The sequence below is a fragment of the Panicum virgatum genome, chromosome 2N, assembly GCF_016808335.1.
Source record: "Panicum virgatum strain AP13 chromosome 2N, P.virgatum_v5, whole genome shotgun sequence".
NCBI classification, from domain to species: Eukaryota; Viridiplantae; Streptophyta; class Magnoliopsida; order Poales; family Poaceae; genus Panicum; species Panicum virgatum.
Genome location: NC_053146.1, coordinates 36,640,032 through 36,664,772, shown reverse-complemented (window position 1 = coordinate 36,664,772; position 24,741 = coordinate 36,640,032). Strand labels below are relative to the sequence as shown.

At 46.0% G+C, this 24,741-nt stretch overlaps 1 protein-coding gene and 1 long non-coding RNA gene across 2 annotated transcripts; one reads left to right on the top strand and one right to left on the bottom strand.

Annotated features, from left to right (window-relative positions):
* Positions 1-3,417: 3,417 nt before the first annotated feature.
* LOC120662564 (skin secretory protein xP2-like) lies at positions 3,418-4,443 on the top strand. The gene has a single exon (XM_039941688.1). The coding sequence runs from the start codon at positions 3,418-3,420 to the stop codon at positions 4,441-4,443; it is 1,026 nt and encodes a 341-aa protein (XP_039797622.1).
* An 11,867-nt stretch (positions 4,444-16,310) lies between these two features.
* On the bottom strand, positions 16,311-17,602 carry LOC120660312. Its single transcript, XR_005669524.1, has 3 exons — positions 17,442-17,602; positions 17,015-17,317; positions 16,311-16,700 (listed from the first exon to the last, which is right to left on the bottom strand). It is a non-coding gene; the product is annotated as an uncharacterized LOC120660312 (long non-coding RNA).
* Positions 17,603-24,741: the final 7,139 nt, after the last annotated feature.

Here is a 24,741-nt window from a genome sequence, read left to right as displayed (position 1 = left end):
AATGGTTTGGATATGCATGAATTTTTTCCACACCATTGTGAACGGGCTGACAAGCTTCTTTGCTCGGTATGTGTTGGTTGGCAATTTATTTGGCTTTGGAAGCAACCAAGTCAAGATACGCAACAAATCATTGAAACTACCATCTGACCAACTATGCTTAGTCTTTAGAGTCAACAGCTCAAGAATGAAATGAAGTACGATCCAGTGTGTTGGGCATCTCTTTGATGGCTCATATATATTTTCCTCTGCTGATTCTGACCGACTCGAAGTTTGCTAACCCCTTGGCACTAGCAACCAATACCTCCACTTTGGTGTGACACAACAACTGGCTCAGAAAATTACCATCATCAAGTTCATCATCACTACTACCACCATTGATGGGCCCTTCATCGACATCATCACCATGGAATCCACCAACCCCATCATCATCTCCGCCACCATCATCAAAATCATCATAATCATCAAACAAACATTTTGTCAAACTCCTCATCTTGTATGATTTTATCCTGTGGATTATTCATCGAAGGGGGAGCATTCGTCTCGCCATGATACTTCCAGATCATGTAGTCCTTGACAAAACCACTCACCAACACATGCGATCTGCTTATAGTTGGGTCGCTGAACATTCTCAATTATTGCTGACTTTGCACGGGCAATGTATCATCCGTGTCTTCTCATTTCTTGTGTGGTTCTCCGCAACTTCAATGAATTTATTAAACTCTCATGAAAATAGGCAACTGTCCTTTTTGCTTTGTACATCCATGTCCTATCCATCCATATATGAGAACAACAATAAATAATTTAAATGGGTTAAAAAAATCAAGCATTTATGTAAATATGGAAAAATAAATAAATCAAATTCTTTTCTTGAAGAAAAACCATAAATGACCATAAATATAAACTTCTATATATTCGTAGATGTTGAAAAAAAGTTAATTTAACACGTACTAGAAAAAATCAAACCCAACCTATTATTGTACCACCGAATTTTGGGAAACAATCTATCATGCATGTGTATAAAGAGAAAAAATCTATCATGCATGTTTGTAAAGATAGAAAGATAAATCAAATCTTTTTCTCAAAGAAAATGGAGCCCTAAATCAACATTAGTCTATACTTCTATATATGAGTAGATATTGAAAAAAAGTTAGTTTAAATAGAAATATACCAAATAAAAAAATCAAAACCAAATAAACCTATTATTGTACCACTAAATCTTGGGAAAAAATATATCATGCATGTGTGTAAAGATAAAAATAAATCAAATCTTTTTGTCAAAGGAAATGGAGCCCTAAATGAACGTAAATATAAACTTCTATATATGCGGAGTTGTTGAAAAAAAGTTCATTTAAATACTCCATATTATTGTACCACTAAATCTTAGGAAAAAATATATCATGCATGTGTGTAAAAATAGAAAAAAACCAAATCTTCTTCTCTCTCCTCTGTAGATCTAGTAAATAATTTACTTAGGGATGAGGCTAAAACATATAGATCTAGTCCAAATGATTATATAATCTTGTTCTCCTACTAAAATAATACAAATTCATCCAAAAATTTGAGACAAATGGTGCCTCAAATGGATAATACACACCATGGAGATCTAGATTTTGCTAGAGGCAAAGAGAGCTCCATTTGAGCCTTAGAACTAACAAAAGAGCTTAGAAATGATATGTGATTAGCATCAACTTACCTTCTAGAGCCCCAACTCGAAGGAAATCAAGTTTAAAAACTTCTCTTCTCATATTTCTTTTTTTTTTGGATTTTCATGGAGCTCCTCTCTCGAGCAACAATAGCTTATCGGGAGGAGGAAGAAGGGAGTCTGTAGCAATTTATCGGTTATTTTTAGGTGCGAGGGGGTGAACCGCCCCTACAAATGAATTTCCAGGGGCGATTCAGTTGCTACGGTAACCCCATTGCATTTGTAGGAATGGGTGATATTTTGATCCACTCCTAAAAAAATTCAAGGTGTTGCTACAAATTATTTTTGTTGTAGTGGTTGGCCAAAGGAGGAGGTTGGCATTAGGGAGTAGTCAGTTAGCATGGATGATGCAGGCGACAGGGTACACGATGGATCACTGGTTTGATGATGATGATGTCATGAATGCTCCACAATGGACAGAGTAGTGATGGCAACTAGGGTGGCCGAGAGGGCGCGGTGGTGCGGTTATATGTGGCGCAAGGTTAGAGGCATGCGTTACCATCATATTAGGTATCCATGGTTATGATTGTCGATGGAAATGAACGGAAAGAAGATGACTGTAAGGCTACTACAGATATGGTCATTTTCAACATTCTATCACTATCGGTTTAGCTGGAACCGGTTATAATATATTTTCACCACTTGTTTATGAGTATTACGAACCGGCAGCCGATAAGTGAATATTAAAACCCCGCTTCATTTTAAAAAACCTAGCCATTTGCACAAAAAGATCTATAATTTTCTTGTACATATCAAAATTATAGAACTCAAAGAGATCTAAAATTTTGTAGTTGACAACATTTTTATTTGAAGTTATTCACATACGTAGATAAATTATTAGACAAATCAAATGATCTTAAATGGAAAAAAGATCAACATTAAAGTTGTAGTACTTGATGAAATCTATGATTTTGTGGTTAACAACATTTGTATTTAAGATTATATTTGCATCTAAAATTTTTATTATAAATTTAGAAAAAATATATATAAATGAATAGTATCCAATCAGGCATGGGTGATGGTGTAATGTAGTGGTATGGAGGGATCGTGCATGAGGTTGTGGGTTCAAATTATTAGTAATGCATATTTTGAATATTATGTGTAAAAGTTGTGGACTTTGATGTTAAGATGGTTGATATGTGTGGTAGCTACTCAGACCGGCGGTGAAATCTAGTCATCAGAGCCGGATTGTGGCTCAAACCAGTAGTGATCACCGATCCATCACCGCTGACTCTAGTTCAGCGCCACCTCGAATCGAACCTAGCAGTGAATGGATGGTTTAATGCCCTGTTTGTTTTCGCTCAGTTTATAATCTAAGCGTGTCAGAGAGAAGCAAAGGTTTTCTCGATTCTCGCTTCTCGTATTTTATATCTCTGAAGCGGATTACCACAAAAGTGAAAATAAGCAAAGCGTATAGTGAGATTATCGCTTATTTCTACTGATAAGCTGATTATAATCCGAAACAAACAGGGTCTAAATTAGGACAAAGATAACTTGCACGTGATAGATTAGGACAGCCATGTCTTGACAGATCAGGTATGCGAGATTGTTACGCGCGGTTAGTTAGCCGTGTCCAACACTCCAACTCCGACGTAAGATTCAGTAGTATGCCTGCGGCATGCACAGGCAGCAAGTGGCACTGCTCGACATAAATAACCCGGCCCCGTTGGCGCGTGGAAGACGAAGACAGGAGCTGTGATTGCGAGGCAGGAAGGATGGGGAATTGCCCGCCGTTGCCGTGTCCGTCCCCCTGCCCCGACGTGTCGTTCCAGGACATTTGCGCCAACAACAACTGCCACGGCTGCTGCATTTTCCACTGCAACTCCAAGCCCGGCGGCGTGCCGCCCGAGACGCCGCCACGGGACTTCCCACCGGTGCAGCTACGGCAGCTTCCGCACCTTCCTCCTCCACGACCAGGCTCGGCGCGGAACGGGGCCACGGCATGCGGAACCGGCGGCGTGGCGCAGGACGTGCCACGGCCAGCCGACGGATATCGGTTCCGGCCGTCGCCGCGGCGCGCCGCGTCAGGCTCGGTTCCGACGGAGCGCGCCAGCGGCAGCAGCGTGGCGCCGCCGGGCGTGCCAGGCAACGGAGCTCGACCGGTGCCGGCGGTGTCCTGGCTCGCTGGGATGGGCTCGGCTGAGATGGGTGCCATGGGCCACGGCAGCGGCGTCGTGCGGGCGCCGCCGCTGTCCTGGCGCACTGGGTCGGGCTCAGGCTCGGCTGGGACGGCGTGGGCCACGGGCCGCGATGACGGCTGCAGCGTGGTAGAACGCCGAGGTTCACCGGTGCATCCAGCGCGGGCCACAAGGCACGACGCCGGCGCCGCGGTGCCGCTGGGAGTGCCAGGCAACGGGGATCGACCGGCGCCACAAGAGTCGCGGTGGCCTGGTCCTGGGACGGGCTTGGACGAGACGGGATTCACTTGGCACGATGGCAGCATCGTGCCACGCCACGGAGAACGACGGGCGCCGCCGCCGTCCCGGCACACCGACTCGGGCATCATGGCCAAGACGACGTGGGCCACTGGCCGGGATACCGGCGCCGAGGCGCTCGACATGCCCGTGGCGGTCACGATGGAGTCAGGCCAAGACATCGGCATGCAGGGTGATAGTTCGTCACCGGCGCCGCAAGGGCGGTTGCCTTTGCCATCGTCGTCATCTTTTTCAGTTGGTCGGCTTTCCCGTGCAGAGTCCCGCCGGAGGTTTCCACAAGCCAGTGGGACCGAAGATAAGGCGTAGCAGGAGCTTGTTCATAATACGCCTACTAGGATTTGTTTCAACTTGTACCTGATTGATGGAGTGTATAGGTTTGTCATATGGTGTGGTCATGTATGAACACGTAATAAGAGATTTGCGATTTTTCAGGTGGCTGAGATGTGGTTCCGTCGATTATAAACGCAGGCAAACCATTTCTTGTTCGTTTACCATGATACATTTGTGTAGTTCACTACTATAGATCGGGCCATTTGTCCCGGTACCAAAGGGCTATTTGTCCCGGTTTTGGAACCGGAATTCGGCTGCCGTGACAAAAGCTCTGGAGTCTTTTGTCCCGGGTGGTAGAACCGGGACAAAATGTCCTTCACGCTAAATTTTTTTTGCACCCTACGGGATTCGAACCCAAAACCTATTGCCTGGCGCATGGCTTCCTTGCCAACTCACCTAAATAGTACATGTGACTCAGTAAAGAATAACTTCTTTTTGAACTATCACGTGTAGGGGCCTTTTGTCCGGGTTGGTAACACCAGGGACAAAAAGGTCCTTTAGTCCGGGTTGGTGCCTAGAACGAAGGCCTGTTCTGTAGTAGGTTCTCTTCGAAGCGATCGAACCAGACCTGCCGGCCGGTTCGACCGGTTAAACCAGGAACCGGAGCCTGCGCCGGTCCGGTTAAAAGATCGCTCATGCAAGCAGACCGGATAAAACCAATTGAACCAGCTGTTTTTAGCGCGAACCGGAAGAAAAACCGGGAGAAGACCGCCACAGACCGGGCCACGAGCTGGGCGCTGCTTATATTCAAGCAAATGGTCCTTTAGTCCGGGTTGGTGCCTAGAACGAAGGCCTGTTCTGTAGTAGTGGTTCTCTTCGAAGCGATCAAACCAGACCGGCCGGCCGGTTCGACCAGTTAAACCAGGAACAGGAGCCTGCGCAGTCCGGTTAAAAGATCGCTCATGCAAGCAGACCGGATAAAACCAGTTGAACCAGCTGTTTTTAGCGCCAACCGGAAGAAAAACCAGGAGAAGACCGCCACAGACCGGGCCACGAGCTGGGCGCTGCTTATATTCAAGCAAAATGGGGTTCTGGTGGAATTCGAACCCAGCCCACAGGCTGGATGCCTACCATCAGACCACAAGGTCGCTCGTGTTTTAGTTGAAATATATATTTTATTAGACCATTTTGAACCATCGGTCTAACCGATCCGACCAATCAAACCGTGAACCGAGAGCCTCGCCGGTTCAACGTCCGGTCCAGTCCCAATAACTATAGACTTGAGGGAAATTTCGACCTAGAAAAAAATGGTGACGCTCAGCATGCAGCTCGTCAGCAGTCACAAAATGTAAGTACTACTTACTTTGTTTCAGTTTCGTTTCGTATTTGTGTGCTGAACCACCAATTGCGAAATGTAGGTTGTGATTCACGGCAGCCAGAATTCTGCTAATAGTTCAAAGAGCAACAAAAGGGTTTGAACTTCTAACAACAATTTAGGAGGATCAGGATGCCAAATATGCAACACCTACGATGACACCAACAAATAAAAAGGATGAAGCTGCCACAAGTACTGTGTACGGAGCGGAGGACTCGATACAATATTTTTTTTGTCGTGCCTGACATAGAGGCTCATTTCATTCAATATGTGTAATGCCTCACGTATCGGCTTATTCGAATGTGTGTGTGATGCTTGAACTTTAGGCTTATTGGAATAATTTTTATTGATTGACATTATACATATGAGGTTTATTACTATGCATACAATGGACAATGTGTATTATGTGCACTGAACATATCTTTTAAGGCCAGAGGGGGTTATCTCCATAATTTAAAGAGTTTAAGGTTAGAAGTGCACCGTTTAAGAGCTTAAGGGGTCAATCTACACCTGTTTAAGAGTATGAGGGAGTAATCTACACTTTTTCCCCAATTTTATAAGATGCTTAGACTGGTTTTAGGTGTTTAATCTAAGTTAGGAGTTGTATTTTGACATGAGATATGTTAGAATTTCAATATAAAGGCAACAATAATTGTTGAGAGTATCCAATCAAAACTAATCCATCTATTACTTTTTACCTTTAATCTTTCCCAAGCCTTAACTATTTCAACCCCAATCTGCTCTTCTTCCTTCGTGTCTACAACGTTTGAGGATGTTGTAGGTGGCCTGCTGACTCTAGAATAACCCAAAACACGCTTGCCCCACATGATCCCTTCCCGGACAAGCATTTGTTGGATCCTCATCGAGCTCCCATATGAAATCGGCTTGACCACAAACCGGTCTGACTGATTTGCGTAGAGGAGCTGCAAGGTGCGTGTTGCACTTCTGGTGCTTGTATTTGGCGTGGTATATTTTTGCGTAAACTGAAAGAAAAGAAAGAAAAAAAATGCAAGTCCAGTTTGCTCAAATGATCCGTCGACCATATCGCATCATGGTGATCGATCGAGCATCCGATTCGGCCAAACTAGATAAGGACCCATAGGAGGAACCAGTGCTTAGATATCTCCACAAACACAAGCCAATATGCACTGTCGCCCGCATTTGTTTCAAACTTTGACCAAACATCGTGTCATCAGGGAATCAGTCACAAAAAGAGCTGACGTCATTGATGTGCCGTAGGCATGCATAGTCGTCACCTTAGGTCTGCATGTCTGATATATATACATCTTTTTTTGGGGGGGGGGAACTGATGTATATACATGTATAGTTGCATTGCATGAACAAAAGATTAAGCTTATTAAAAGATTAAGAGAATTAGTATACCAGCCCATCAACCTGTGCTGCTGCACGGACTAGCATCTTTAAAGAGACATAAGCATTAGAAATTGTTGTTAAATTTGGGGCCAACTACTGATCAAATTTGCCAGTGGTGTTAGGTATGTCCAACAATGGTTTTTGATATTCTGCATACTCAATATGATTGTGTACACATGTAAATGTCACAAATAGGTCAAAGTATCCATCCCAAATGACATGTCACCGTTGCATCTTGGAAGTTATGTGCCTTGTATACAGTGAGCACTAGAAAATACTCCCTCCACCCTATGCAAACTGCAACCCCTGTATATCGAACATGGCACCATTTATGCCATTTCGAGTGATTTTGGTGATCGAATGACAACGCAATCAATGGGACTAATGGTATTGTTAAGTGAACATTTCTAGATCCTAGGGATGAAGTTAAAAGGCCATGCAAAGCAAAACACGAAGAAAGAACTCAAAGAAACGCTGAATTGGACGAGTTCTGCAGAAATCAGTAGCACCGGAAGAACCGATGCCTAAGCATCAGTGCATCCGATGGTTGTCGGAAGATCCGACGCCCTGGTGTTTGATGCAAGTCTGAGCGTCACTGAAGCTCAAGTGAAGATCATGTGAGGCACCGGTTGAACCGACGGCATCACGACAGGCATCGGTGTATTGGGCATACTATGTTCCAGAGACGATGTCAAGCGCCCAGGAGAAGATCCTTCAGCACCGGTTGAACCGGTGATGCATCGGAGCAAAGCACCGGTGTAATGACATCAGCAGGAGAGAAAGAGGCCAACGGCTAGTTGAGTGCTGTGTGTGACCGGTTGAACCGATGCCATGTCATCGGTTAAACCGGTGGGGTCGCAGACAGTGCGTCAGAAGCTCAACGGCTACTTCGGGTCTGAGAGTGACCGGATGAACCGACGCTACCCCAGGCAGAGGCATCGGTTCATCCGATGGTACGCAGATTTTTGCTGACCGTTGGAACAACGGCTCCACGACTTGGAGGCCAATATATATGGCATCCCCCGGCCATTTGAAGATTGCTGGAGTTCAAGGAAGTCACATACACACCCAAGAACCACTCCAAGCCATCCAAGAGCTTAGTGTTCATATCCTTAGCCCTTAGCACACTTTGAGAGTGTTGTGTAAAGGATTAGCTCTTAGTGAGTGAGATTGCAAGGCCTTGAGCCTTTGTGCTGTGGTTCTTAAGTGAACCAAAAGAAGATTTCGGTGCGCCGGCACCTTGGAGCTTTGAAGGCTCGCCGGCACGTCATCGACCCTCCGACTTGGTGTGGAGCGGCGACGACAACTTTGTGCGGGGGGACGTGGAGACCCCATCCTTTGTGGAGAAGCTCCTTAGTGGAACCCGGGGCCAAGGTGACTGTGATTGTGTTCACGGAAGAGACTTGGTGGCCGAGTAGCAATACTCTTAGTGAGTGCTACAACAACGTGGATATAGGTGTGCCTTTGTGGCTAACCGAACCACGGGATAAACACCCGCGTCGAGAGTTTGCTTTCTCCTATCCCGCTCTTTAAGCTTCCGCATTTCATACTAGCAATTTTTGTGCCTTTACTTTCATAGAGTAGTTTCTTGATAGGAAATGCTATAGGTTGCTAAACTCTTTTGGGATAGGGGTTTCACACTAGAACAACCATAGTTGCACATCTAGATAGCATATTTTAGTTTAATATTGTGCAAATAGTTGGAGCCATAGGTCTAAGTTTTTAGTTTGTCTAATTCACCCCTCCCCCTCTTAGGCTAGAGCGTGCCACCGGTCCTTTCAATTGGTATCAGAGTCGGGACTCACTCCTCTCACAAAGGAAGCCAATTCCATTGGCTATTTGTGTTTACCGGCTCACTAGATCGGTTAGGCTTCACCGCCTAATGAGTTAGCTCTTTTTAGGGGGAAAGGATGAATCCTTTAGAAATGGCTTCACAATTCTACGGGGAAGAGTTAAAATTTTCACCTTCTAATTGTCCCCAAAAGGTTGACAGAAAGCACAAGAAGAAGAAGAAGGAAAATAAGAAGAAAAAGTCCAAGGATGAACCTCGTGTTTTTCTTGGGGAATGAATAGGTGGTGATGAAGAACCAAGCACAAACTCAAGTGATGATTCCATCAAGAGCACCACCACCCGCACCAACAAGGGAGTTTCATCATCATTCAACACGTGCCATATGGCCGAAGGTATGAATAGCAATATAAGTGATAATGACTCCCATGCTCCTTCATTTGAAGATCTTCTTGACTTAATCCATGAGCAACAAAGAGTCATGAAAAGACAAGCTAAAGAAATTAAAAACCTTAATGCTCTCAATAATCTAAATGCTTCTCTTGCTACAAATTATGAAAATTTGTTGTGTAAATTCACATTGCTTAGCAAGGAGCATGAAGAGCTCAAATTAAAATTTGAGAGCATTAATGACACTAATGACTCTTTGGAATTGAAGCAAACTATCCCTTGTGCAATTCCTATCTCTAGGGTAGATGCTTCAACTTCTTGCATTGATTTAATTGATGATTCTTGCTCTAACCCTTGCAATGAGAATGTTGTTGTAGAATCATGTGATGATCTCATTGCCAAGGAGAATGATGAGCTCAAGCAAGAAGTGGAAAGGCTCATGAAGGACTTGTATAGATTGAAGGGCAAAGTCATAGAGAGCAATGTGCAACCTTCTCAAGATAACCGTGAAAACATGGTGAAGAAGCTTGAGAAGGGGTCCACCGTGACTTGCTCAAAGTGCCACAAATAAGGTCACAAATCCAACAAGTGTCCTCAACCAAGGAAGAAGCTTTTGGATGAGAAGAACAAGAAGAAACTTACAATCAAGAGTTCTCTCATCTACACCAAGCCCAACCGGATGAACAAAAGCAATAGCACCTCCTATGTGATCAAAAAGAAGACCAATGGCAAGATGGTTGCTCACAAGGTTGGGAAGAAGGAAAAGAGTTGGAACCACTCCATTTGGGTGCCCAAGGACATCATCTCCAATATGAAGCGGTCTCAAATGGTGTGGGTTCCAAAGGAGACTTGAAGCCCAAGAATGGCTTCGGAGGATTTGGATGCTTAGCTTACAAGTTGAAGTGAAGGTTCAAGCCAAAGAGGCTAAGCTCACAACTTGGACATTTGTTGCCCAAGTCCCCCATAAGGTAATGGTAGCTAGATTTCAATTCAAGTATCATGTAGCTCCATTGCTTTTTTGCTAGGTTGTTTGCATACATTGCATCTCCAGTGCTAAATATGGTGGGTTGCTTGTGTCATGATTCTAACCCATGAGCAATCTACATGATTTGATAAGTGTGTAGAAAACTACACAAGGTTACCCTTCATGGTACATGGACCTCATGAGGTATGTATTTCATATGTGTACCATGAACACAAACTATAGGGTAAACTTCCCAATTGTGTCAAAATCAATGTGCATACATTTGCTTGGTGATTCAAACACTAAATGCACACATTTAGGGGGAGTTCACTCTATGATTTATGATTTTTTTGAGACTAACATGTTTACAAGTTTATCATTTGTAGTCTCACGATGGAATTAACACTCTAAGAGAATGTTATTCACGATTAATGTGAACAAACAACTCTATAAGAGTGATTATATAAATTGTGCTTTCATGCATATTGAGCCATACTTTATTGAACTTAAATGCTCATATCTAAGTTCATAGGCTATGTGCTCATACATTTGCTTAACCTTGGTGTACCAAGTGCTCTTCTTTCAAAGACTTTCAATTAGTTTTCAACTTCAATTGGTACCATATGCAAGTCACCTTCAAATTGGTACATGCAAGGTAAACAAATTAATCCCCCGGAGGTATGCAAGGTTCTAAATTCATTCAATTGATATCATTTCTAGAGCTACCTCCGTGCATGATATGATCTAAGCTCTCTAGTTATTACATCTAGTTGTGCACTTGATTTTCACATTATCTTTTTGTGCACATACTTATGGAGAGCTTAGCTCATGTCATGCTAGTTTCGTGATTTTTGTGATCCACCATAGTGAAAATTTTCAATTAGTGTCTTCATTGATATCATACAATTGGATCATGAGTCATGGAACTAACTCCCTAGGCTACTAATCTTCTCTTGAGCTATATTGTTTTGCAAGACCTTTTTAGGAGCAAGACATTTTAGGTGATTTGATTCCAAAGGGGGAGAAATGTGGATCAAAGCAAGGTATTTTCTCAAGGAGAAGAAACATATCTCAAAGGGGGAGAAATACCTAAGTGAATCAAGTCATGAGGGAGAAGTAGCAAGATAGGGGGAGGAACAAAGGGGGAAATCATGATTTTAGGGGGAGGCCAAGCCATCATTGGATGGTGGTAAGCATCCAAGCAAGTGTAAGTGGTTTCAATTGGTTTCAATTGATATCAAGCGATTAAATTTGTCAATTTTTGCAAATATTATGCTTGCTTTGATTGTGTTGCCATCAAACACCAAAAAGGGGTTAATTGTAACGAACATGACACCATTTATGCCATTTCAAGTGATTTTGGTGATCGAATGACAACGCAATCAATGGGACTAATGGTATTATTAAGTGAACATTTCTAGATCCCAGGGATGAAGTAAAAAGGCCATGCAAAGCAAAACATGAAGAAAGAACTCAAAGAAACGCTGAATTGGACGAGTTCTGCAGAAATCAGTAGCACCGGAAGAACCGATGCCTAAGCATTGGTGCATCCGATGGTTGTCGGAAGATCCGACACCCTGGTGTTTGATGCAAGTCTGAGCGTCTCTGAAGCTCAAGTGAAGATCATGTGATGCACCGGTTGAACCGACGGCATCACGACAGGCATCGGTCCATTGGGCATACTATGTTCCAAAGACGATGTCAAGCGCCCAGGAGAAGATCCTTCAGCACCGGTTGAACCGGTGATGCATCGGAGCAAAGCACCGGTGTAATGACGTCAGCAGGAGAGAAAGAGGCCAACGGCTAGTTGAGTGCTGTGTGTGACCAGTTGAACCGATGCCATGTCATCGGTTAAACCGGTGGGGTCGCAGATAGTGCGTCAGAAGCTCAACGGCTACTTCGGGTCTGAGAGTGACTGGATGAACCGACGCTACCCCAGGCAGAGGCATCGGTTCATCCGATGGTACGCAGATTTTTGCTGACCATTGGAACAACGGCTCCACGACTTGGAGGCCTATATATATGGCATCCCCCGGCCATTTGAAGATTGCTGGAGTTCAAGGAAGTCACATACACACTCAAGAACCACTCCAAGCCATCCAAGAGCTTAGTGTTTATATGCTTAGCCCTTAGCACACTTTGAGAGTGTTGTGTAAAGGATTAGCTCTTAGTGAGTGAGATTGTAAGGCCTTAAGCCTTTGTGCTATGGTTCTTAAGTGAACCAAAAGAAGATTTCGGTGCGCCGGCACCTTGGAGCTTTGAAGGCTCGCCGGCACGTCATCGACCCTCCGACTTGGTGTGGAGCGGCGACTACAACTTTGTGCGGGGGACGTGGAGACCCCCATCCTTTGTGGAGAAGCTCCTTAGTGGAACCCGGGGCCAAGGTGACCGTGATTGTGTTCACGGAAGAGACTTGGTGGCCGAGTAGCAATACTCTTAGTGAGTGCTACAACAACGTGGATGTAGGTGTGCCTTTGTAGCTAACCGAACCACGGGATAAACACCCGCGTCGAGAGTTTGCTTTCTCCTATCCCGCTCTTTAAGCTTCCGCATTTCATACTAGCAATTTGTGTGCCTTTACTTTCATAGAGTAGTTTATTGATAGGAAAGACTATAGGTTGCTAAATTCTTTTGGGATAGGGTTTCACACTAGAACAACCATAGTTGCACATCTAGATAGAATGTTTTAATTTAATATTGTGCAAATAGTTGGAGCCATATGTCTAAGTTTTTAGTTTGCCTAATTCACCCCCTCCCCCTTTTAGGCTAGAGCGTGCCACCGGTCCTTTCACCGTGCGCTTGAAAAAAATCCCATAAAGAGTGCAATTCTAGAGATTGTATCTCAACTAACTGCCTAACTAAGTGGTCAGATTTGAATTGCACGCTAAAACTAACCTCATGTGGCAAACGAATAAGGGCTTGAGAATCTTTACACGCCACCACTAATCTATTTTTTAAAAAAATCTAGAATCGCAATCTTTACGGGATTGAGGGAGTAAGACAGAAACATTATTCTCTTTCGTACCTGGTCAGGTCTTATCACCTTATGTCGCTCTCTTCCAGCTGCGTATCTTATAGCTCAGATCCCATGTCGCCATGTTGTCGATCTTCTGATCCAGTTTTGTCTGTATTGCTTGATACGTGCCAATGCAATACGATAAAAGTGAATAATGTAATAGTGAAAGAAAAATAAAAGTGACAGAAGGATCTAGTGTGTACAGGATTGATGCGGCATATATAGTTGTGGATTACATGAGAACCCTGGTCATTTATTTAAGGGGTAGTGAAGTTAATGAGGAGATTGACTGAGATTATCGATTGTTCTTTGAGTGCTCGGATATTAATTAGCACAGTTTGTGGTCGGCTCCAATAGGCTCTTTTGGCTACAAGATTTCTAATATTTCTTAACAGTCTTCTTACAAGTGCCAATGTTTTATTTTTAGATATTTGATGAGCTATCATACATGCAGGGGATACGTTTTTCATGAATTATATTGTTGGTGGTGTGATAAAATTATGGGGAAAATGCAAATTATAGTAGAAAAACTATTGGTCACTCGAGAAAAAACTAATAAGAGCACTAGAACTGTTACGCAGTCATATAGAAATATTGGAAAGGTGGCTTACATATCTTGTAGTAATGTTGAAAATTTGTGCAATGATGGTATTCTGGAATTTGTTTTGTGGAAGGTAACTCATTTGATCCACAATGCTTGTAGGGAAAAGGAGGATGATCAAAATATCACCTAGTTGAGTTGGAAAGTATAGTTGCAGCTAGTGAAGTTGATGCTTGGATTTGTTATCGAAGATGTCAAGTTGAAGGTTATATGTGCTGTTGATATGCTGTCGATGTTGTGCTGTTTAGCCATCTGTAGGGATTGGACGATTCTTTAGATCGGTTTAGCTGGTAGCTAGGCACTGTTGGAATTTATCACGGTCAACCATCTATAATTAACCAAGAGCTAATCCGAGACTAATTGGAGCTAATTCATGTGCTAATTAATTAGAGTCGGCTGCAAACCTAATCGCGAGATAAGACAATTCCATGGTTTCTCCAATGGAAGCACGTCCAGTATCGACTGCTAAGAGGGCGGCTGATCTGAAGGGTCTAGAATCTCGTACCCACATCCAGGGGAAGGATTTGCTACAAATATATTTACATCAAGTTCAGAGATATCTAATGGCTTCTCAAGACCCTGGTAATTATTTTACAATATTATTGATTATTAAATGATGTGATCATGTATTAGCTAATTAAGTGATATCCCGTAAGTCATAGTAGCGGAGGTGGCTAGTTTGCACGCCTAGGGCCACTCAGCTAAGCGCCTAAACCACCCGAACCAGCCCACATAGCGATGAGTCTGCACGATAACAAAGCGTATCATCTTGTAGTTTTAGTATTTTCCAGTTGCAGCATAAATAATCCATAAATTTAGTTTATTCAGTCCAAATAAAGAGGATGAGGATGAGGATGGACGACTGCCCAAGTTGGGCAGCCCAACTGGGGAAATGAATGGATGACCTGCGTCTCCCGTACCTCGCCGGCGCCTGGACACGGAGACGAGGGCACGAGGCCGTCATCGGTCAGGCAGGCCGACGGGCGCGTGTTTTTGCCTGCTGGTTTTTGCGCTGCGCGATAGATTATGGATCGGCTTTGCCTTTGCTGTTGGGCCATGCATATATGACCAGCTGGGTTACAGGAAATTAAGATGGGTATACGGGGTTATTTGGGCCACGCCTAGGGCCGTGGCTCTAGCGGCCCTAGGCCTAAATCCGCCCGTGGTTCAAATTTAGTTCCCGTTAGATTATCAAATCTATCCTGCACTGGTAGTACCTTTTCTTTATTAGACTAGTGGAGCCCTGCGTCCCAAAATAAATGCAATTTTAGGACCGAACACACATAAATTAATGCTGTGTGAAATTACAAAAAATACCCTTTATCTTTTATAAGGAGTGGATGATGTGTTAGTTGTCTTTTGCAAGAATCTTCTGGAATTTTTTTTGTCTTTTGTGGTAGGTAGGTCAAAGTTGCAATTTTTGTGGGATAAATTTTGAACTCTATAATTGCAATAATTTTGGGATGGAAGAAGTACGTCTTTAAAAAATAATTATTTAAAATAATTAGATTGCATCAAAACTATAAAATTTTAATTTATCTATTAGTATATCATACCAATCCAATATAGTTAATATAATATAATCGATCTGTAGACGGTATGTTGTAAGGACTCAAGACGTCTATCATATACTCATACAAGTACTTCGTTGTAGACTTGCCTCCTTTAGGATCCAAGCATGGTGCATTGCAAAATTTCTTAAGCTCCTCAGCTCAAGCGGCAATTGCAAATTTGATGCCATCACACAACACAGGGTTCGTATGTATACTAAATATATCAGGTGCAAAATCAATCTGTCTGTGCAAACTCCAATTTGGACCATCGGATCAACATCCAAAGGGGGACGCAGGGGGAGTGGGAGGGGGATTTGCAAAAGTGTGATACCCAAACCAAGAGCAGGCGGTAATTGTAAAACCATCCAATCCCCATGCCCCTTGGATGTTGATCCGATGATCCAGATTGGAGTTTGCATAGTTTATACAGAGAGATTGGTTTGCACCTAATATGTTCTTTTCTAACGTATGTAATAAAAAATAGGACAGAGCTAATCCCATATAGAATAGCCTATTCCATACCTGAGTGAGTCAGCCCACCCACCGTCCGCCGACCGCGCGCCCCGCACCGGAGCGAGCGCGCCCGGTTTCGCCCAACTGATTCTTAAGAGCGTCCGCACCCCGCCATTAATTTTTGAATAAAAAATCAGCATCATGTCCACGTTGGGCTCAGGTAGCATGGCGGCAGGTTGGGGCACGTGCTCTGCGGGATTTATAAAAAAAAACTAAATTTTCATGGTATGGAGGTTCCGGTCAAGATGCAACAATATTCCAGTTTAGGGGGGTTATTTTCCAGTCATGGCACAAATGTCAGGGCCAATTGAAAAGCAAATTGTTGGTATTGGCTGGTGAATGCGTCAACTCTTGATTAAACTAAATGTTCTTTACATCAGGACCTATGAGACAACATAAAATGTGATTCAGGACCACGAGCATACAAGCACCACACAATTTTTTCCGAGCCGGTGCATAATTACCATAAACACACAAGGTGGAGTCATATTTGTGTTATCTGCCACTCCGAACTTACATTTTCATAATGATCTATACAAATCTCTATACTATATATACCATCCTCTCATAAAACTCAGAATCTATTGTACAACCGATGCTCTCTGTGAGAAATCCATCAAGTGATGATCAAGGGAAATTTTTCCCTAAACATCTAATGGTGATGGGTACTACCAAAAGATGGCACTTTCAGTGGAGATCATGGTGTCCACCTCAAATCCTGAAAACAACAACAACAAAAAACACTTGAACATGATGGCATCATTTTTATAGATTGACTTCATAAAGCTATAAAACATTATGGAACATAAGTTGGAATGAGCAAGGAGTAACAAAAATAAAAGGAACCATTTTTGTTCCTTCTAGGAAGATCTGAACTCAATCAGGGGTACCTTAATATCCTATAGTAAACTGTCAACTAAAAATGCTTGTTAAGAAGGAAAAAAGTCAACACGAATCGAAGGCTCGCAAATAGCAGGGCTAAAGATCCAGCTCAAGATCCCAACTTTGCCTCAACAAAAGAATAGAGTTCACCTCTGATGCCTAGCCAAGCTTGCCGACGAGCACCATGGCACCTAAACAAAAGGCAGCACATCACAAGATACTTCTAGCCAATCTTCCCAGATGATAGATATCCACACCATGGTACCAGCACCAGCAGTTAGCTTCATTACTGCACCAACAACGCCCTGGAAGATTAGGCCCAAAACCAACACTGAGATGCAACAGCTCCTGATGTTTCAGATAGCGCAGAAGTGAGATAAACTAAGAGTAAATAAATAAAATAGTCCAGATTCAAGTACCTATGCATCTAAATAGCTGTGCAGGAATAGCAAGCTGCAAGGCCAAATGAGATCTGAGCTCAACGTGCTTTCACATGAAAAGAAATAATCCAGCTTTCTATCATATATTACTTATCGATATTGCAGTAAAAAGCTAAATTCGTGATTGTTTGACGGACCTGCATGTGTAGTCGATCTCAATTGCAGCAAGATCTATCTGTGCGAATGGAAAATAGAAAAGGAAAAAGAGTTTTTTTAGAACTAAATGGAAAAAGAGTTTTGAAAATGAAATTAAGCTCCTACACATGCGAGATCAAGAACAGGCAACTAGCAGATAAAAAAACGCATCTCAACCTGAATGAATCAGGCCGGGGACAAAGCTGCGATGTAGGGATGCACTGTATGCACCTTCATCTGCGCGCCTGTATAGTGTCAGTTCTGTCCATGAGAGTGGAGCATGCCGGTGGTTCCCAATGCCATTGCCGAGATGGGGGAGGGGGTCTTCAGCGGCGCATGGCCTCGCTATGGCGGCACGGGAGCTGGTGGAGCAGGGCCTCGCCGGGGTGGCACAGGAGCCGGCGGCGCAAGGCCCCACTGGGTCGGCGACACCGGCGCCGGAGTGGCCGCGTTGGCCGGCGGCTGCAGCTTCGCGTCGTCCGCTGCAGGGGCCGTAGCCACCGCTCGGTGCAGCCTGCATGGCCCGCCGTCAGCCTGCAAGGTGCGCCGCGCGCCGCCGAGATCCAGGGGGCGGCGGCCGACGCCAGGGAAGCCGGGGTCCTCGCCGCTGGGGGCCTGGGATCACCGCGTGTTGCCAGGAGCCCTGCCCCGTCGCACGCCGCTGGGGTCCTCGCCGCCGTCGCACGCCTCCACTGCCGCCGCGCTCCAAGGTGCCGTCGCCGCCGGGATCTGGGAGCCATGGCGCTGCTGCTCTCGATCCGTGCCTCTGCCTCTTGATCCGCGGACGCCGACGCCGGATCCGGTCGGGGGGCGCGCCGCCGCCGTGGGATCCGGAGTCGTCGGGAAGGGGTCTTCAGTGGCGCATGGCCTCTTTATGGCGGCACGGGAGCTGGTGGAGCAGGGCCTCGCCGGGGTGGCACAGGAGCCGGCGGCGCAAGGCCCCGCCGGGTCGGCGAGGGGGAAGCCCCGCCTCACCAGAAGGTAGCCGGCGGGAGGCCGATTCGGGGCAAATTGGGGAGCAGACGGGGATACATTTCCGAACGGCGGCTGCAGCCCGCCGGGGCGGCACAGAAGCCGGCGGCGCAGGGCTTCGCCGAGACGGCGCGAGGGATGCCCCGCCTCACCAGAGTGTCGATGGCGGCAGGTAAATTCGCGAGAAATTAAAAACCGCCTCCACAATCTGTTACGGGGCTGGGAACCAGCTGGGAAATAAAAACCAACGGAGAACCGTGCATGCGGAGGAGGGGAAAAAACCGGATGGGAAGGACGCTCGGCGCGGGTCGGGTCCGCGGGTGGCTCGGGTATGGGATAGTTTATTCCATACCCAGGTAGTGAATAGACCTACTAATAAAATATATATATATACTTTATTAAAATGAACAGTAATTAAATAATTGATGATATTACTCAAATCAACTTTTAGTGCTGAAGATTCCCATGGGTCTCCTACAACATTGCATAAAGAGATCGAACTGTAGTCAGATACCGCCAAGCATCCTAAATATATGTATATTATGTGTTAAAAATAAATATTAATATATATTACATATCTGTACTATAAGAGATAGACAACTAAATAATCATAGCATCATCATTGCTCTCAAAGCCAAGGCACACCCAGACAGCCTGACCATAATCATACTTACGCACATTATTTCTAGAGAGAGCCAACAAAATCCTCCAAACCATGCCATCCCCGTCACCTTGTCATGCTCTGCTTATACCCTCAATGTCACCCCAAAACCTGCTCATAAAGTCTGGCATCAGGCACAATGAGTTGGGCGCTCTCTCCCTGGGCAGCCCAACCATTGTCGTACTCGCACGACATGGTGGGGTGGAGTGGAGCTGCGAGGTTATGGGGTTGTCCTTGGGGATGTAGAGGAAACCACTGTGGAAGGGCATAAGAACCGCTTGTGCAGGTTGCTGGTGTAGAAGTTGGGGCGTGTCACACACGAATATGGGCACCTAGCCAACGCCATGCGCGGCGTCGATGAAGACCTTGTCCATGTCCTCCTCTAGGCAGGGGCGGAGCTAGAGAAATTTCGAGTGGGGTGCAGCATTTCATCTCAAGAAAAAAATGTTCAACCAATCATCATAATAAAAAAAATCAAGGTTTCAAGCGACACAATCTAAAATGACACTACATCACGTACAATAGCAGTTAAGTAGCATTGTAGCAGTATAGAGTATACTACCTTTACCAAAATAAGCACATGTAATGAGCCATAGCATGCCACATCCCAAAAACTCAGGGAGGCACCTTGAACTATTGACAAGATCAAGCACTTTTCTTCTGAAAAAACTTTCCATGTTGAACCTATTAGCTGCAAGAATATTCATATGTTGGCCCTGTTTGGATTCGTTAGAGCTAAAGTTTAGTTGGACTAAAGTTTAGTTCGGCTAATGTTTAGCCCATTAGCCATTAGTCACATGGCGTTTGGATACTATGGACTAATAGTTTGTTTGTGTGTTTAGTCCTGATTAGCTCATATTTATGGACTAATAGACTAATTATTAGTCGAAAGGAAAGCTAAAGTTTAGTCCCTCTATTAGTTGGTCTATTTAGTTACAAATGGACTAAACTTTAGTGGCTAACAATTAGTTCTTGCGGCTATCCAAACAGGGCTTTAGTTGCTTGAAGATCGAAGCCACAAATTGCAAAAGAAAAAACTCCAACTACAACTTAAAAGACTAACGCAGTAACCCTAGAACATCGAGTTCTGCACCACGTAGTTGGAACAAAATTTAATACTTTAATTGACAAGCATATGGAATTAAAACAAATAAGAGATAATTGAGGGTTCTTGTCTTTCCTTACTCTCTGATCGACCAGCACGCAGTGAGGTGACCGAGGGCACCGCTGGCTGGCCTTGTCGCTTCTGTCCGGCAACCAGCATCAGCGTCACTGCGTGCCCGTTGATTCGCCGGTGGCCAGTCCTTTGATTCACCAATCAGTTGGGAATTAAAGATTCGAGGTGAGACATGGGAGAGAGAACGGTGGGAGGCGAAACACACGAGGAAGAGGCACCGCGACTCCACTTGCTCGAGAAAGGTGAGGTAAAGTTGGGCTCCGGCTATGGTTGTGTGCTGCTTGTTGGGCTTTGACGCTGGGCTGTGGGTGCAGAGAACTGGCCTTAGGGGGTGCAAATAGGGTCAAAATTTGATAGTTACCATTGTTTTCTGTTTTTGTCATGGGTGCGGCGCATGGGCCAATGTGGCTCCGCCCCTGGTTTTTGTGCAGCAATATTCCGGTCGCTACTGTACGAGGCCTGCGGGCGGGTGCTCAACCCGGTGTACGGCTCCGTCGTCCTGCTCTGGTCCGGCAACTGCGCTGCCGGCCGCCACGGCCAGGCCGGCCCACCTCTCCGGTCGCGCGACATCGGCCACGTCGCCAGGCTCCCAGCTCACAGGCTCCACCGGGTGAGGCTGCCGCGCACCGGGTGTCCGTCCCGTCTTCTCCCAGCACTACTACAGAATACATCATCGCAAACTGTAACACTCCTATGTTAATCGTGATCGCTAATTCCGAGTTATTTCGCTAATCGGGGACTCAATTCGTCGTTAGCGTTAATCGCGTTCGCTTAGTAAACATCTACTTAGCCGTTTTCGATCTCGTTTTTGTCACCGATCCGAGCTCCAAATCAACTTTTGCCCAAAACAAAAGTTGTAGATCTTTCTTTCTTCTACAACTTTTATTTTGGCCAAATTTCAAGTTGTTATATAAAAATTGGAGTTTCAACTGGTCAAACTTGGGCTAAAATCATTTAAACGAGCAAACAGTGTCCCTCCTGTGCTCGATACTGTGCCCCGACGCCCATACCGCCGCTGTGGCCGCCGGCGAGCGCGTCCACGCGTCGGCAATCGCGCCCAACGCCACTCTTCTACTCTCGCGGACACCTCGAAGCTTCCCGTGCCGTCCCAATCCTCTTTTCTCCTCAGTGCACGACGAGCCGAGCTCGAGCGAGGAGCACCGAGCGAAACCGCCGCCGCTCGTCGCACCGGCAAATCCTCGCCGCCGCAGCTCGATTCGTCGCACTCCAACCCACTGCACCTCGCCCCTAAACCACTCCATCCCTCCACGAACGCGGCCGTGCCCTACCCCGGCCGAAGTCAAGCTCCAGAACGCGGCTGCCATTGCCGACCTCCGTCAAGCTCCGCCCCGAGCTTCGCCCCTCACGTCGACGACCCCCTTCCGGCCTTCTTCCGTGCAAAATCGATCCACGGTGAGCTCGGCCGCACCCTACTCGTGCTCCTCGACTCCTTCCCCACCCGAATCCGCTCCGCGCCGCCGCCGTTTGGCCGCCGCGCCGCCATGGATGCACCGCCATCCCCACTGTGCTCGTCGCCGGCCCTCTCTGCGCGCTCGCGCGCCACCACCGCGCGCCCCTAGGCCGCTTGGCCTCACGGATGCTCGTGCCGCCTCATCCCTCTGTCGCCTTGCGCCGCCTCATCCCTTTGTCGCCTTGCGCCGCCATAGCCGGAACGGCTCAGCGCTGCCGCATGCGCCGCCGCATCCCACCGCCGCGCGCCGCGGGCAGAGCCCGAGCGGCTCGGGGCCGCGCCACTGCGCGCGCCGATGCCGCCTGGTCGCGCCGGAGCTTGCTCCGCCCCGTCCGCCGCCGGTCGACCCCGCCGCCGGTGGGGAACCCCGCGCCGCCCCGCCCCTGCCTCGGCGCCGCCGCGGGCTGCCGCGCGCCCCTGCCCCACCGCCCTGCCCTGGCTGCGGGCGGGCCAACCCGCGCCGCCGGCGTGCCGCGGTCGGCTCAGGCAGCCGCCGCCGCCGCCCTGTTGGCCGCCGAGCCGGCCCAGAGCCGTGGCGCGCGGCACGGGCGAAGCAGGGGAGGGGGGAGGCAGCTGGGCCGGCGCCCACTGCCATGTGGGGCCCGGCTGTCAGCGCCCCCTTTTTACCTTTTAATGTTTCCAATTTATTTCTTTATTTTCGGCTGAAAGTTCTTAAATGCATGTAAAAATGCCAAACAAATTTTTTTAAGTTTATAAAATCAAGATCTTCAGAGGAAATATAGCTGTGCAGGTCAATTGTCACTTTTGCCTTGCTGAAAAATTCAGTTTGCATTTAACCTAGTTTATTTATTGTCGGTAGTTCCTTGGCTCTAAAAATTATGGAAAATTCGCAGTGGCTTACTCATTTCATGTGTAGCTCACTGTAAAAGTTTCATGACCTGTTGCTATGCACTTTTGGGTAGATCTATTTATGTTCCATTTACCTTGCTAGGGTTATTTTAAATGCTTTGTTAGCAGCAGCTTTTGTTGGAAAATTTTGGGTGGCATGCTTTACTGCTTCTCGTTAAGTTGGTAAATTTTAGTGGTTAGATCCTGTATGCGAGTTAGGGTTTTGCTTATAATTGCCCTAGCGTTGCTCTTTTCTTTATTTAAATGTTGTTAGTTATTTGTTTCATGCATGTGTAATCTCATCAAAGCAAGAGTCTGTTTAATCCCTGCTACCCAAGCAAGTTTAGTAGTTTTGTGGTTGAAGGAAACACTTCAGGCTATTTTGTGTTGATCTTTTCATCGCATTAAGTGCTCATGCATTGCGCTGTGTTCTAATTGCGCATGGCATATTTTTATTCGTGTAGACGCCGCGAACGAAGCTATCCACGAGCTAGTTGCTGAGCCGGTCCAGGAGCCACGAGCAGAAGAGCCACAGAAGGACGCCGTTGAGCCCACTCCAGAGGTCTTCGTTAACTCCGCTGACCTGCAAGGCAAGCCCCGGAGCATAACCATAATTTAAATTATTCAATGTTTATTTAAGTATTTGTGCATTTATGTTCTAGGAGTTGAATGGAACCATAGTATGCATGTTTTCCCTAGGTACCGTGGGCCTATACTAGTATGCAGGTGTCGATAGAAATGCTCTGCTAAATAGGATTCGGTAGAAGTCGAGTGATTACTGTCACTCGCGAGTTTAGGATCTTGATCCCTTAGCTTTGGTTTTGAAATGAATTGCTGAGTAAAAAGAATTGGAGACCGGGCGGAAATGAGTTGGAATATGGATATGGAATAGTTGAGAACATGACCTTCCGCCTGTGTCGATTGAGGACCGTACCGTTGTTGGCCCTGATGACCGAGTTTGAACAATACTAACCACATACCGGAAGTAGGAGGTAGTCGAAACCGGTAAGCTAACTACCTGAATTGCAACGATACTTTGAATCGCGACCTGCTATTCTGGGAGTGGGATGATGGCGGGTGTTGGAGTGTATGTCGCCTCCTAGTTCTCTGGGAGTTCGCTGTGAGGGACCCTTCACCCGGGTTTTGGCAGGCGTGATTCAGACGTCGGGGTGATGATGGGAACAGTTGACGTGTGTGGCCCGACGGGGTTTACGCGTGTCGTGTGAGTTAGGTCCACCTTGCAAGGTTAAATCAGATCGATTCGCCGTCTCTCTCGGTTAAGAGAACCTTGGTCACTGCGTCACATCGTAGTAAGAAGTGGAATAAGTATTGAAAGGTAGCGATGGAATGTTGTATCTGTTGTTCTGATGAATAATCTGATCTACCATGTGTGCTCTAAATGATTAGGCGAACTTAGTTAATACTTGATATACTAAACGGAGCTAAAATATTGAAAGTAAGGATTCACTCCTAGCAGCATTTCAGCAAAAGAACTCCAGAGCCAAAAAGCCTTGCATGTCTAGGTAATGGGCTAAGTATACCCAAAGTCGGGTAAGCCTTGCTGAGTATTAGTATACTCAGGGTTGTTGTTGTACCCTTTTAAGCAGGTTGTGTCCCCGCTGACTTCGAGGAGATATGTGCATCCTGGATTGGACAGCCGCTTCCTCCGGGTTGGACTGTCGAGTGGGCCCCATCTTCCCCGTGAAGATCGGGCAGGTTGGCGTCACATCGGTGGGCAGGATGTGGAGCTCACCTTGTATCGTCGTCGTGGTTATCGTATTGTATTTCGAACTCAGTTTTAAACTTCCGCTGTGCGTTTGAACTCTGTTGTTTGTATTTAAACCTTTTATGTAAAATCGGTGTTGTAAATTAATTTGAAGACTTCTGTGTGCTGGTATCACCTGTGCTCGTCTTCGTATGGGTCTTAGTGCAATTTTGATCCTGGAGTACAGTAGTTTAATCGGGATTTTACCCGACAGCCTATCAGGTTACACCGTTTTAAGTGCACAGTAACTTGATTAAGTATTAAGATGATGGTTAGTGCATTTAAGCCGGTTTAATTTGGACGGTGCTGCTACACAAACGCCCCATCACCGCCAGTTTATTTCTAACCGGCGGTGATAGTCTATCACCGCCGGTTCCAAATGAACCCGGCGGTGATGCTAACATATC